Genomic DNA, 15,280 nt, shown 5'->3' with positions numbered 1-15,280 from the left:
ATCATATACTCTAAAAATAATAACGCATACTTCACTTAATATAGTCCATTGATGGATCACTAGCCGAGGATAAAGAGTTTTTCAAGGAAAAGAGTGAGTTTGACAACCCATTTTATGCTGTTAAATCCATGTGGCCCCACTTTGGAGGTGTTGGGAGTTGTCTCTGGCAACTTGATCATGATAGTGATCTGTCTGGGATGGCTTCTTCCTTTTTTTTTTTTTTTAAAGCAATTGGGGTTAAGTAACTTGCTCAAGGTTACACGGCCAGTTATTTCTGGGTGTGGTGCTGAGTATCTGAGCCCGGATTTGATCCAGGTCATCCCGACACTGGAGCCGGTGCTGTTACTGGCTGAGCCACCTGGCCACCCCTAAGCAATTGGGGTTAAGTAACTTGCTCAAGGTTACACAGCCAGGTGTTTCTGGGTGGTGCTGAGTGTCTGAGCCCGGGATTCTATCTCCAGGTCATCCTGACACTGGAGCCGGTGCACTTGCTGTGCTACCTGGCCGCCCTGAAATGGCTTCTTCTTTATCTCAGCTCCAGAAAAGACTTTAATTCCACTTCATAGAAATGTCCTCATGTTCAGTAAAATTCAACCCAATCAACATTTGTTAAATGTCTACTAAGTACAAGGCATTATCTGCATGGAGGTCCTCTTGGAGTGATTTCTGCCCAAATAAAAGCTTTTGATGGCATCGGGTGTTCTCCATTCTGGAGAAAATTCTCAGAGCATAGAAGATGACATTTGTGCCAGAAGCATTACTTTTGATTGCTGACCTGATGAGTTTGACCTTACTGTGAGAAAGAAGTTGAAGACTTCCCTCAGGCCATAGGCCATAGATATATGGTTATGGGGGCTAGAAAGGACCTCCAAAGCCCTAGTATGAACTACTTCATTTTACTTGGAGGACACTAATGCTCAAGGAAGTTTAAGTGATATGCCCAAGGTAATATTTGAAGTAGAGAGCAGAGGGAGCTTTTGAACCCACATCCTCTGATTCCAGTCATTGCTCTTTCCATTGAACCACCATCTAAATTCATTTTGGAGGGGATCTTGCCTTGGAGGTTCAAGTCAGAACAAAAGACCTAAGTGTCATAGTTGATGGGCCTTATCTAGCTCTTCATATAAGAAAAAATTGCGGGGTGGTTAGGTGGTGCAGTGAATAGAGCACTGGCCCTGGAGTCAGGAGGACCTGAGTTCAAATCCAGTCTCAGACACTTAACACTTACTAGTCGTGTGACCTTGGGCAAGTCACTTAACCCCAATTGCCCTGCCCCCTCCAAAAAGCAAAAAAAAAAAGGTAAAAGAAAAAATTGTAACTGCTTACTCTACAAAGGAAGATTTTAGGTTTAGATCGCTCCAGACCTCTTTTAATTCACTTGAGAAGAGTTGTTTTTTGCTGTTGTCATAATTTTAAAAATAGGCATCACTGATATGTGTATTTATCTCTGCACCTGGGCTCTGTGTGAAGTGCTTCTTGTCAGCAGTATAGCCAAGACTCTCTATTCATTAGTATTTGAAGAGACATTCATTAAAAGAAACCGCCTCACATATCTTAAGTGTTTAGAGTTGTTAAAAGGACCTTAGCAAGACTCTCCCCAAAATAGATTCCTGCTACTCTTCTGCATCACTAAAATCCAAAGAAAACATAAGTGAGGCTATCCAAAAATAGCAAACCTAAGAGGTAAGTCAATCAACTATTTATTAAACATTTATTATGTCCCAGACACTAAGCTGAGGACAGTGAGGATACAAAGAAAGACCCCTGCCCTCAAGGAGTTTACAATCTAATGAGGGAGAGGAGTAAGTACATGAACGGATAAATACAAGATACCGATGGAAAGTAACCTTGGAGGGAAAAGCTGGGAAAGGCTCCCTGCAGAAGACAGATTTGAGCTGAGTCTTGAAAGAACCCAAAGAATCTAAGAAAAGAAGGTGAGGAAGAAGAGACTTGAAGGGAAGGCATGTATTGTGCAAGGACCAGCAAGTACACTAATACAGCTGAATTGGAGGAAAGTGTAAGAAAACTGGAGAGGCAAGAAGAGGGCAGATTGTGAAGGGCTTTATATGGCACACAATGAGTTTGTGTTTGCTTTGGACTCAAGGGAGAAGACATTGAATTTTGTTTTAGATGTGTTGCGTTTGAGATACAGTTTGGGACTTCCAGCTTGAAATAGCCAGTAGGAAGTTGATGATACGGGGTTTTGGTTCAAGGGAGAGGGCTGGATATATACATCTGGGAATCATTTACATAGAAATGATAATAGAGCCTATGGAGTTAGTGAGATTATCAAGTGAAATAGAGGAAAAAAAGAGAGAAGAGGGTCTAGGGCAGAGCCTCAGGGGACACCCACAATTAAGGAGCATGACACGAGCTAAGCAAAGGAGAATTAGAAAGAGCACTCAGAAAGGTAGGAAAAGAAAACCAAGAGACAGCAAGAGAGAGCGAGAGAGAGAGACAGAGAGACAGAGAGACAGAGACAGAGAGACAGAGAGACAGAGACAGAGAGAGCGAGACAGAGAGACAGAGAGACAGAGACAGAGAGAGAGACAGAGACAGAGAGAGACAGAGAGACAGAGACAGAGAGAGAGACAGAGACAGAGAGAGACAGAGAGACAGAGAGAGAGAGACAGAGAGAGAGACAGAGAGAGACAGAGAGAGAGAGAGAGAGAGAGAGAGAGAGAGAGAGAGAGAGAGAGAGAGAGAGAGAGAGAGAGAGAGAAGAAAGGCTATAAGCTATAAGGGTAGGTAATCAATAGTATCAAATGTTACTGAAGGATGATGATTGAGAAAGGGCCATTACATTTGGCAATTAAAAGATCTTTAGTAACTTTGAAAGGTGGCAGCTAGATGGTGAAGTGAATAGAGAGGTGGGCCTGGAGTCTGGAAGACTGAGTTCAAATTTGTCCTCAGACACTTATTAGCTATGTGACTCTGGGCAAGACCTTTAACCCTGTTTGCCTCAGTTTCTTACTTTGTAAAATGAGCTGGAGAAGGAAATGTCAAACTACTCCATCATCTTTGCCAAGAAAACCCCCATAAGGGTCACAAAGAGTCAGACATGACTGAAACTAGTGAACAATAAAAAAAAACCCTTTGAATGGATCAGTTTCCATTGGTAATGATGTTAGGAAGCCAGATTGAAGAGTTTAGAAGACTGTGAGTGGGCAGGAAGTAGAAGAACTTAGCAGAGATGGTTTTTCAAGGAGTTGAACCAAGACATATGAGAATATAGGGATCAGAAAAAGATCAAATAAGGGTCCTTTTAGGTTTGGCACTTTTGTTTGTTTTGTTTGTTTGTTTTTAGGGTGGTAGAAACATGAGCATGTTTGTAAGCAGGAGCCGGTAGATAGGCAGAGGCTGAAGATAAGAGAGACATTGGGAATGGTAGTGAAGGAAATCTAGAATTGGAATTTGGCAACAAATTGTGATCAGAACAACTAGCTGTTATACAAGGTATTTACTATCTTCCAACATCGTCTTTTTTCACCAAAATATGTTTCTCCCATTTTATTCTCCAATTATTCAAGATTTTAAACTTCCATTGTTGGAGTGTTCACTAGGTATATCCATTTTCCCCCTCTTCCTTTAAGTTAAAAAGAATTCAACTGATCACCATATGGGGTCTGGTCATGAGCCAAGCAAGGCATGATGATTATAAATATCTGATGATTATAAATATCTGATTAATAAATCACGAGTGTAAAATGCCCAGTTTTCCAAAATTTGTTGACAAATCCAAAAGCTTCCCATAGGAGCCTTTATCAAACAACACAATCCCACGGAATTCAACTTGATGAGCACATTTTGCTGAAGTTTCGCCAGTAGAAGTCCTCCCAGGATTTTGAAGGCTCAACCAATCCACTGTTCACTGGGGGAAGGTTTTTCTGATCCCCCTAATGCTGAGCTCTCTCTTTTTCCTTGGGGTTGGTTTTTTGGGTTTTAGTTTTGTTTTGGGTTTTGTTTTTGGTTTGGTTTTGGTTTTTTTTTTTGCTTTTTGGAGGGGAGGAAGGCAGGAATTGGGGTTAAGTGACTTGCCCAAGATCACAGGTCTAGTAAGTCTTAAGTGTCTGAGATCACATTTGAACTCAGGTCCTCCTGACTCCAGGACCAATTTTTGTGACATTTTTGTGACATTTTTGTCACACTTTTAGGATTATAAAACATTGTACAATACAGTGTGCAAACCCTGTGCAATATAATACATTATATCATTCGATTTTCACCCAAAACCTGTGAGCTAGGTAATGCAGTCCTCGATAGCCCCATTTTATCAATAAGGAAACTGAGACAGAGTACCTTTGCCCAGAATCACAAGCTGAGCAAATGGAGGATGAGGGTCTTAAACTCCCATTTTATGACTTCATATCCAGAGCTATTTCTACCATAATGTGCTGTTTCTCTTAATAGTCTGTCATATACATTACAGGAGGATCATTAATTTCCAAATAATTCAAATTTAATAAAATGCACAACAAAAAGCTACTCTTGAAAACAATTTAATTTTTGATGAGCCAGAAGACATTTCAGGATCTTGCAAGGACATGAGATCATTATAATGAACTTCAATTATTTTTGTATTAATAAACTGCTGATCACTAGAGTTTTCAGTTAATAGAATTCTTAGATAACAGAGATTTCACAGTGCCTTTTTCAAAATTGGGCATTAAAATAAAGAAAAGGTCAGTGAAACCATATGATCTGTTTTTAGAATTTTATTTTTTTTTAAGCAATTGGGGTTAAGTAACTTGGTCAAGGTTACACGGCCAGTAATTTCTGGATGTGGTGCTGAGTATCTGAGCCCAGATTTGATCCCCAGGTCATCCCAACCCTGGGGCCGGTGCTCTTACTCACTGAGCCACCTGGCCACCCCTTGTTTTTAGAATTTTAAAAAGAAAGATTGGAACCCTCATCCTATAAAAATAAACATAGGTGATAATTTAACTTTTCTGTACAATACAGTTAAGTCTTTGAATTTGCCAAATGCCATAATTTTATAGCTAAAGGCAAAAAAAAAGTTAGCTGGTATGCATTAGATTTCATCAGATATCCCAAGGCCTGGACATTACAGTACTGCCTCTTCTTAAGAACTACTTGTACATATGTTCTTAAAAGCATGACCTTCTGGACCCCCCAGAAAAGTCACAAGTAAGAACCAGAACCCATGGAATTCTCTACCAAATATGTCCTTCAAAATGATCTCTTGAGACTTATTTTCATGATATAGCCATTGCTCAGGACAGGTATGGAGTTCTTTCAGAATTGTCTGCCAAGCCCATTTATAAGCTATGCAAGAATATCAAAGAGATGGAGAGAGGCCACAGGAATGGAAAGGCTACCTGCCTGCTGAGAATTCTGCCTGTGGCCTGCTGCTCTGATTGTATTCTGTCTTTCTCCTGGAATTTCTATTTATATAACTGCCAGATCTCCTTGGAGATAACCATCTGCCTACCTGGACCACTACTTCTTGTTTGCTGCCAGACCCCTGCTGCCATCTGTACCACCAAACTGCTGGGAATTCCAGCCATTCTCCAGATAACAGAGAATATTTCTGAGCCCACCCACCTACCTATCTTAACTTCCTTCCTCTGCTTGCTGCTGAGAGCTGCCCCAATTTCCTGTCTCAACTCAGCAAGACTGTCTAGTTTCCAGTTCCCAGACAGCTCCTGTCTAGCCAGTCCTGCCAACCACCAAGCCCCAATACTACAAAAATGGTTTTTCGCTGTTTTCAAAAACCTTATCCAATGTCAAAGGACCAAGGTTTACCACCACTACTGAGGATCAAGCAACTGGGATGCAATCTCTGAAGGCAATTCTCCCCCCCCCGCGGCCCCCCAAAAAAGTCCAGAGATGTATTGCATTAAAAATTGTTATATGGTATAGTTTCCCGAGGGCTACTTTCAGGAAGTCAGCATTCATTTTTGATGTATAATCCTGGTCTGCGTTTTTAGAATCCTTAGCTTCCTTTAAAGCTCATCTCAACTGGCCATTCTTTCATAGGTCAAGTTGCCCTGTCCACCACTAACTACAGATCTTTCAGCCCACACGGCCTTTCAGAACTGTACATCCATTTATTACATGGCAGAGTGGAAAGAGCACTAGAGGATTCGTCTTCCTGGGTTCACAACCGGCCTCAGACATTTGCTGGTTGTGTAACCCTGGGCAAGTCACTTGACCTGTTCGCCCCAGTTCCTCATCTGTAAAATGAGTTGAAGAAGGAAATAGCAAGACACTCCAGTATCTTTGCAAAAAAAAAAAAAAAAAAAACGCCAAATGGGATTCCAGAGTCAGACATAGCTGAAACTACTAATAGTTACAATGTCCATTCATGTATGTTGGCATGTCTCTGGGACCTATAGTCAGTGGGACAGGACCAGAAATTCTTCACTGCCTAAGCCAGGATGTAATCATGACAGCCCATTTTCCTTCTCTTCCCTCATCTGTTGCACATCCTGCTACTCTCAGCAGGAAAGTTGAACTAATTATGGCTAATGTTTATGTGAGAAATTTGTTGAAATATTAGATTCAAACAAAAAACTATATAATATTTATAATATACTTTTTCCATAATAGAAAACATCAGTCTTTAAGTAAATTATATTTATTTTTCCTGTTATAATACTTATATTAAATGAAGGGGCAAGAACTTAGGGATTTCTTTTTTTTTTCTTTTTGGAGATGGAGGCAGGGCAATTGGGGTTAAATGACTTGCCCAAGGTCACACAGCTAGTTTTTGTGTTAAGTGTCTGAGGTCACATTTGAACTCAGATCTTCCTGACTCCAAGGCCAGTGCTCTATTCACTGAACCACCTAGCCACCCCAAGAACTTAGGAATTTCAGACTGTAGTTTCTTTGGTTCTCATTTCTTTAGAAAGTGCACATTTCAGCCCACTGTTAAATTCCTATTTGATTGCTGCTTTGCTTCCATCTTACTAGGACAGGGAGTGGAATTCAGGGCTAATGTGATCAATCCCAAGGGCCTTGTCCCTCAGGCAGATCCATGTAGCATTTGTTTGCCCCATATGCACAAAGAATTGTTAAGGTACACTGGAGTAGGTATATCCTATGCATATGTCCATAGATGGATATGAGTCATTTTCCCCTTATTTAACAAAAGGCTTCCAAGTAAGTGAGCTTTAAAGGTGATGTCATTTACCTCATTTCGGGAAATGCTTTGCCATCAGAAAATATTAGTCACATAATAATGGAAAGAGTTTTGGGTTTGAGGTCAGATAATTCCACATGCACTTGAGTGAATAACTTTTTTTTTTTAAGCAATCGGGGTTAAGTAACTTGCTCAAGGTTACACGGCCAGTTTTTCTGGGTGGGTGCTAAGTGTCTGAGCCCAGATTCAATCCCCAGGTCATCCCGACACTGGAGCCAGTGATCTTACTCACTGTGCTACCTGGCCGCCCCTGTTGAGTGAATAACTTAATTGATTTGTACCTCAGTTTCCTCACAAGCAAAAGGAGAGGGTTGGGCTAGTTCAGAGGTGTTAAACACATCATCAGAGGGCAAGTGAAGCCCACCACACTCCCAAGAGCATCCCAACCCAGATTAAAATGGAATTGGGAAATATTTAATAAAATAAATAAAAACATAATGAAACATAGATAATATTACATTTTGAAATTAAGTCAATGTGTGGCCCACAGGGATCCTTATGTATGGATTAGTAGTCCCTGTTTCTATTTGAATTTGATAGCATTAGGTTTGATGATCTCTAAGATGAATGCAAGAACCTCTTAGTTCACTGTGGCAGGGGTGGGTTCCATTTCTGGATAATCTCACGTGGTGCTATATTGTTTTTGCTTTCCAGGAGAAAATAAACTGATAGGAGACCTCTTGGTCCTAGGAGGAGCCACACTCTATGGCATCTCGAATGTGTGGGAAGAATACATCATCCGAACCCTGAGCCGGGTAGAATTTCTAGGAATGATTGGACTCTTTGGTGCCTTCTTCAGTGGAATTCAGCTGTGAGTAGAAAGTAAAAAGCATTTTAGAGAGTGAAAAACACTGATGAGTTCTCTGGCTTCCCTGTCTCTTCCCCTTGCTTCTTATATTTAATGGATTTGGTTGCTTCTTGTGAAAATCAGCAGTAATTAAGTACCTACCACCAACACCTCTTTTAAAGTCTGAAAACTAGTAATCAGCACTTTCATAAAATGCAGTCTCAGAACCAGAAGGGACCTCAGAGTTCATCCAATTGGCCACTCCCTGATGCAAGAATTCTCATTACAACATTCTGACAAAGTAGCCTTTCAACTGCTATTTAAACTCCTCCAGTAAAAGGAACCTACTACCTCACTGGTAGGCATTCCATATTGTTGCAGCTCTAATTGTAAGAAAAGTCTTCCTTTTAATCTAAAATTTTAGTTCCTTTGTATTTAACTTCCAATAGACTTGAATCAAATTTTCTAGGAGACATGTAGAAGTACATCAGATTTTCCAGACCAGTAAGGTGGTATTTAGTGCATTGAAAGAAATAAATGGAAATGACATGATCCGTTGCACTTGACAAGGTGACAAGACCTTACCTATACTGAACAATATAACTCTTGAGGCATAAGAATTCTCTTCTTAGCACATATCACCAAGAAACGAATCCACTGCCTAGAGAGCTTTTTCAATTCAGCAAGCATTTATTGAGTCTCTACTATATGCGAGAGTTTGGCATAATTTTAGTAAAAATGAAATAGCTATCTATTGTTTAAAATTAAATAACCACCCATGTATATGTTCCTTCAGCGTAGTGATTTGTCATGTTGGAATATATGCCTATCATTTTTCTCTTTTAGAAATTATCTATTTTTCTTGGCCCACTTCTTTCTCTACACTGTCTTGGTGACCTCATCGGTTTACATGGGTTTAATCTTCATCTCTATACTTATGATCGAGACTGAGTTTCTTTACTGAACTCATCCTGCATCACCAACTGCCTATTGGGCGTTTCCAGTTAAATATTCCATAGGCATTTCAAACTCAGAATGTCCAAAATAGAACTCATTACCTTTCCCCAAAACCCACTGCACTTGAGAACTTCACTGTTACTATCGAGAGTGCCACCACCCTTCTAGTCCTCAGGTTTACAAGAACAGTGTCTTCCTCAGCTCCTTGCTTCTTAATTCACTCCATATGTCTAATCAGTTACCAAATCCTATTACTTCTACTTCCACAATATCTCTCATGTCAGTCCCTTCTCTCCAGTTCATACAACTACCACTTGTTCAAGACCTTATTGACATTTACCTAGACTACTGAAATGGCCTTCAAATTGCCTCAGATCTCTCTCCAATTCATCTTCCAAATAGTTATCAACATGATTTTCCTGAAGTACAGGTATGACCAGGTCACTCTCCTATTCAATAAACTTTGGTAGCTTCCTATTACTTCAAGTAGCAAATATGATCTCCTCAACTTGGTATTTAAAGCCTAGTACCAATCGACTTTTCCATCCTTATAACACGTTATTCTTCTTCACATACTCTATGCTCCACCCTCACTTGATTTTGAATTTTCTCTTACAGTCCATCTCCTTACCCATGCCTTTCCACAGGGGCTATCTCCCAAACTATAAGTCAGTTCTACCTCTTAGAATTCCTAGTTTCCTTTAAGGATAAATTTAAATATCACCTTCTACACAGAGGCTTTAAGCTTTCCATCACTCCCCTCCCTGCATAAATTATCTTGTATCAATTCCACATAATTTGTATTTATGCATATTGAAATCTGTATAACTAAGCATTTGGGATAGGGGGAAAAAAGAAAGGCAAAAACCTAGCCCCCTGCCTTTCAGGGGCTTTCATTCTAAAGGAGAAGGCCACACAATTAATTAGGTGCATAGGAGATAAATACAGTAGAAGGTTATTTCTGAGGAAAGCATTAGTAATGAGTTGGGAGTGAGAGACACCAGGAAAGGCCTTCTGCATAACATGGAATATGAGGAAGCAAAAGAAAGGAAGGGAAACATTTCAGGAATAGGGGGAGGGGTAGTTGGTACAAAGGTGAGAGATGGATTGTCAGGTCCAAGGAACAGCAAGAAGGCTGGGTGTCATGGGATTGTAGAGTACATAAAGAGGAATAAGGTATAAGAAGACTGGAAAGAGCCAGGTTGTAAGGGCCCCAAATTCCAATGGAAAATTTTTCATTTGATCCTAAAGGTAACAGGGAGTCACTTGAGTTTGAGTAAGGAAATGACATGGTCATAACTGGACTTTCAGTAGAGAATTATAGCATCTGAGTGGAAGATGGACTAAAATGGTGAAAGATATGAAGGAAGGAGACTAACCAGCAGGCTATTGCAATAGGCCATGTGTGAGGTGATGAGGGCCCACACCCAAGAAACTGCTGTGCATGTAGAAAGAAGTGGACATAGACAAGAGATGCTGTGAAGGTCGAAACAGTAAAACTCAGCAACAAATTGAATGTGTGCAATCAGGGCTAGAGAGGAATTGAGGATAATATGGAGTTTGAGAAGCTGAATAACTAAGAGGATGGTGGTAGCCTCAGTAGTGGTAGAAAAGTCTGGAAGAGGAGAAGGTTGGGGGGAAAGATAATGAGTTCTGTTTTAGATGTGTTGGGTTTGAGTTGCCCTTAGCACATCCTTTTCAAAATGTCCAATGGGCAGTTGATGTGAGACTGGAGCTTCTGAGAAAGGTTAAAGTTGGATATGTAGATGTAGGAGTCTTCTTTATGAAGATAACTGAACCAATAGGAGCTAATGAGATCACCAAGCAGGAAAGAAAAGGAGAGATCTGGGCAGAACCTTAGGACACCCATGATTAGTGGGGATGATCTGGATGAATGGCCAGCAAAGGAGACTGAGAAAGAGCAGTTGAAGTAGGAAAATAACCCAAAGAGAGCAGTGTCACAAAAATCTAGAGAGTATCCAGGAGTAGGTAGTCAATAGTGTTGAAGGCTGTAGAGAGGTCAAGAAAGATAAGAATTGAGGAAAGCCCACTAGATTAGGAAATTGAGAGGTTATTGGTAATTTGGGGGGAGCAATTTCAGTTGAAAGATGACATTAAAAGTCAAATTAGATGATTTAGAAGGAAGAAGAGACTACCTACTATAGATGTTCTTCTCAAAGAGTTTAACAATCAAGAGAAATCTAGGACAAGAGATAGAATGTATAATAAGATCAAGTAAGAGTATGTTTTTAAGTATAGGGGAGGCATGGGTATGTTTATAGGTCTCAGGAAAGTAGTAGATAGGGTGTGGAGATGATAAAGTGAGTGATCTACTAGAGAAGATAGGAGGGGAATGAGATCAAAGGTACATTTAGAGAGGTTAGTCTTGACCCCAAAAAAAGAGTAAAGAAGGAATAATAAGGGATTATGATCAGATAAAGGAATTTCAAAATTCATGAACATTTAGGTGGAATGCTTCTTGGTGATAACAATATCAAGGGTGTGACAATCTATCTCTGTAGCTGAGGCAGAGGAGTAGTTCATGGGAATTGAACTGATTGAGGAACAAGGATGTTAAAGTATTTGAGCAAGTCTCAGTACATATGTTAAAGTCTCCTGGTATGAAGGCAGAAAGACTGGGAGCCAGGCACTGAAGGGAGACTGTCCTGGAAGTCAAAAGATAATGATCAGGATCTGAATTTGATGATAAATCAAATAAATGTGATGATAAATCCTCAAAGGAGGAGAGGTTGATGAGTGATTATGGTTGAGGAAGTCTAGAAGTCACAGTGGGAAGTAAGTGTTCTGGGGACACACACACACACCTGATAGTTCAAGTGAAAAGACACTCAGTGCTGGAAAGTGACTGGGAATATGATGTCATCAGGCCCCAATAAATGCAAGAAGACCAAAGGGGTTAAAAGAAAAATAGTTTAAGATAAAAGCAGGTTTGTTCCTTGGGTATAGGGCATTCCAGAGGATGAAAGAGGAGAAAGCCAGATGATCTTGTGTAGGACATTTAGGGAAATGGTTGAGAAGGATAGAATTGAGGAAGCAAGTACTTGGAGACAGGGAACAAGGAATTACAGTTCCACAACGAGGAGTTCAAAATCACTGGGAGAGAGTATGCGGGAATTGACATATGCTTACCATTGAAAAATGAGTCAAGACAGAGTTATGGTAGATGGAGAGAGCCCCCACCTAAGAAAGGCAGGTGATTAGGCTGTTCAGGGTTGCCCTTCAAGGTCCAACCTCATGGCAGTTAGTGATGTTGTGTCTCAAAAGCTTCAGGAGGTCAGCCCCATAACAGGCAGGAGCAGGCGGAGGTATGGCTTTGGAGAAGCAGGTCAGGAGGCAGGAACTGACAGGGAGAAATGGCTCTGGCCTAGAGAATGGCCTCTGGAACGCTGCAGAAAGCCTTAGAATGCAGCGGTCTTTATGGGCCCTGGCACAATGCCCTCTGGGAAAGGCCCAGTAGTTAATGATATTTTGTCATTGGAAATTGTAAATCATCATGTGTCACCTTTACAATGGTCTCATTTCAATTCATATAGCCACCACACTAGGTCAGGGCCTCCATTTCTCACCTGGACTACTGCAATAGCCTTTTAACCTGTCTCCCTGTCTCAAGTTTCTCTCCACTGCAACCCATGCTCCCTTCAGCTGCCAAATTAAAAGCATGGATCGGACAATGCCACCTCACCCCCACAGTGACGCCCTATTGCTTCCAGCATCAAGAATAAATTTGTCTGGCATTTAAAGCTCTTGATAATCTGGTCCCTTTCTACCTTTCCAGTCTCCATATACTTAATTTTCCCACATACACTCTATGCTACCAACCCTAAAACTTGGAGTTCCTAAACAAAACACTCAAACTCCACTTCTTGTCTCCAAGCTTTTGCATTCTTTATGCCCTATGCCTGAAATTCTTTACTTCCTCACTATCACCTCCTGGCTTCCCTGACTTCCTTCAAGATTCAACTCAAACCCCACCTTAAATATGAAGCTTGTCCCCAGTCCCTTTTCTCTTCCATTTTCACTGTACAGTATGTATTTTATAAGTATGTAGTTATTTGTGTATTGTCTCCCCCAACCCCCTAGCCAAGTAGAATGTGAGTTCCTTTACAGCAGGGACTGTGATTTTGCCTTTCTATTGTTAGATCATAGCATAGGATCTGTCAAGTAGTAAGACTTAATAAAAGTTTGTTGACTTGATTTTTTTAATGTGCAAAGCACAATTCTTCATCAATAGGACTGGAATCCTTAGCTAGGATGGTGAAGAATGACTTTGGAATTACTCTAACCCTGCAGTGTAGACCTTAACCCACTCTATAAAATATGTATTGAACAGTTAAGTTGTAATTCCACTGGTTCATTGCCTGAAATAATCTTCGAAACTCATTTCTTGGTACTAGGGTTCTTTTAAAATAGAAGTAGCTGCTTTAAGAGGTAGTGTTTCTACCCACTCCATAATCATTAGAGATGTGGTAATATGATAAATGGAGAGCTAGGCATAAAGTCAGGAAGATATGAGTTCAAATCCAGCTTCATACACTTACTAGCTATCTAACCCTGGGCAAGTCACTTAATTTTTGCCTCAGTTTCCCAATCTGTAAAATGGAGACAATGACGGCCCCTACCTCCCACAGGGTTGTGGTAGGGATCAAATTACCTAATATTTGTAAAGCACTCACAAGTCTTAAGGCACTAGGTAAATGCTAAATATTATTATTATCTTCAAGAAGACCACAGATGATATTTCTTAGGGGATGATGCATGCTTTGGGTAATAGTTGGTCTCTAAGGTCCCTTCCAACTCTGGAAATATGCAATAAGATAAAATATGTGCAAGATACATTCTTTTTTTCTAAGAGTTATCTAACATGAAATATTGATAAAGTAATCCATAATGGGCAGCCCAGTGGAGAAAGAAGACCCTGCTAGAAAACATTTCTTGCATTCTTGTTCATTTTATGCTTAATGTAGGTTTTTAAGAATACCACAACCTAAATTTAGTGTTCTGTGTGTGAGAATGGGGAGGGGTGAGTGAGAGGAAAAAGTATCCCAGTTTCACTATTTACAACAAACATTTTGCCAATTAATTGACTTTTCTATTTTTTTTAAGTACACAGGAATTCAATTTTAAATTAACAATGAGCTAACATCTGTATTTGAATGAAATGAAATTAAGACTAATGGGGGGGCGGGGGTGGAAGGGAAAAAAAACAATAAAGATCACTGGGGATTCAAGTGAGCTGTCCCCATGATTGGAACTCTATGTTCCCTATTGTTCACTAATTGAAATTCCTGCTCCCTGTTGTTGATTGGCCACCATTAAATTGGGAGCCAAAATGTTTCATTAGGTTAACCACTCCTCTTTTACCCAATGAAACTTCTTAAATTTAGAGTCATAAAAGATAACTTTTTGCTCAAGCTATAGTTGAGGAATACCCAGTACCATTTAGGACTGCGTGAGCCTTCAGCATAAGGTATCTATCATTTAGAACCCAAATAATCAAAGTATTATAGGGTGTTTTTGTTTTTGCCAAGTTCAAGTAACAGTACATTATAAACCACTCTGAGGTATTGGGGAGAGGGGGAGGAAGAAGCTGAACTCTTCTTTTTCCCAGCATAACACCATCTTCCCACAATCCCCTCTGACTCCTCTTCTACAGACTGCTCATACAAAGTCATGATTAACCCTTTCAAACTCAGGAGATTTGAAAATATAATTTTTTTAAAGAAAGTTCAACTAAATAAATTGGGGAGAAGGAATTTGAAGTCATGGGAAGAAGTGGAGACAATGGATAGATAGTTTGCTTCATTCAGTCATTAAAAGGTATAAGTGACTAAATGACATACTCATCTCTGTGGACTAAACTTATTCAGAGATAAAGCTCAAACTGACTAAATAGGCTTGTCCTTATGTGCTTTGTAAAGTCTTCTTGCCTTTGCTTTGTTTTCAATGATGTCCAAGAAATAGGTTGTCATTTGGATAAATCAGGACAAAAAATAGAGTCCACTGTGTTCTGCTTCTTACTCTTTCACCTTCTTTTCTTTTCTAGGGCTATAATGGAGCACAAGGAGCTCTTGAAGGTGCCCTGGGATTGGCAAATTGGTAAGAAGATAGTTGACCTTATTGAAGACCTTACCTGTGAGAATCCATAGGTATTTTCTTTAAGCAGGGAATGGTGTTTGTGTGGGAGTGAAGATAGTGGTGGAGGTGAGGAATAAAGGAGTAGGAGGAGTAAGAAAATAATAAAGACTTTTGGAGTTTGACCCTTACAAAGGGTCATTGACTGACATTTTATGTTCCCTAATGATTCCTATTTGAGCTCCCCAGCCACTGACATTGACTGGTCACCATTAAGT

The 15,280-nt window shown here is 40.1% G+C and overlaps 1 protein-coding gene across 3 annotated transcripts in view; it reads left to right on the top strand.

The window, feature by feature from the left end:
- SLC35F1 (solute carrier family 35 member F1) overlaps positions 1 to 15,280 on the top strand; it is a 567,357-nt gene that overhangs the window by 492,948 nt on the left and 59,129 nt on the right. For all 3 annotated transcript variants that reach the window (XM_069076972.1, XM_069076975.1, XM_069076973.1), the window contains exons 5-6: positions 7,820 to 7,976; positions 14,974 to 15,026. In XM_069076972.1, the coding sequence (XP_068933073.1) occupies positions 7,820 to 7,976; positions 14,974 to 15,026 (210 nt within the window). The remainder of the gene's footprint in view (positions 1 to 7,819; positions 7,977 to 14,973; positions 15,027 to 15,280) is intronic.

Source organism: Petaurus breviceps, unplaced genomic scaffold, assembly GCF_028583685.1.
Source record: "Petaurus breviceps papuanus isolate PSGF00001 unplaced genomic scaffold, PetGlider_PUasm1.0 90977, whole genome shotgun sequence".
Classification (NCBI taxonomy): Eukaryota; Metazoa; Chordata; class Mammalia; order Diprotodontia; family Petauridae; genus Petaurus; species Petaurus breviceps.
This window is presented reverse-complemented; position numbering and strand designations above follow the sequence as displayed.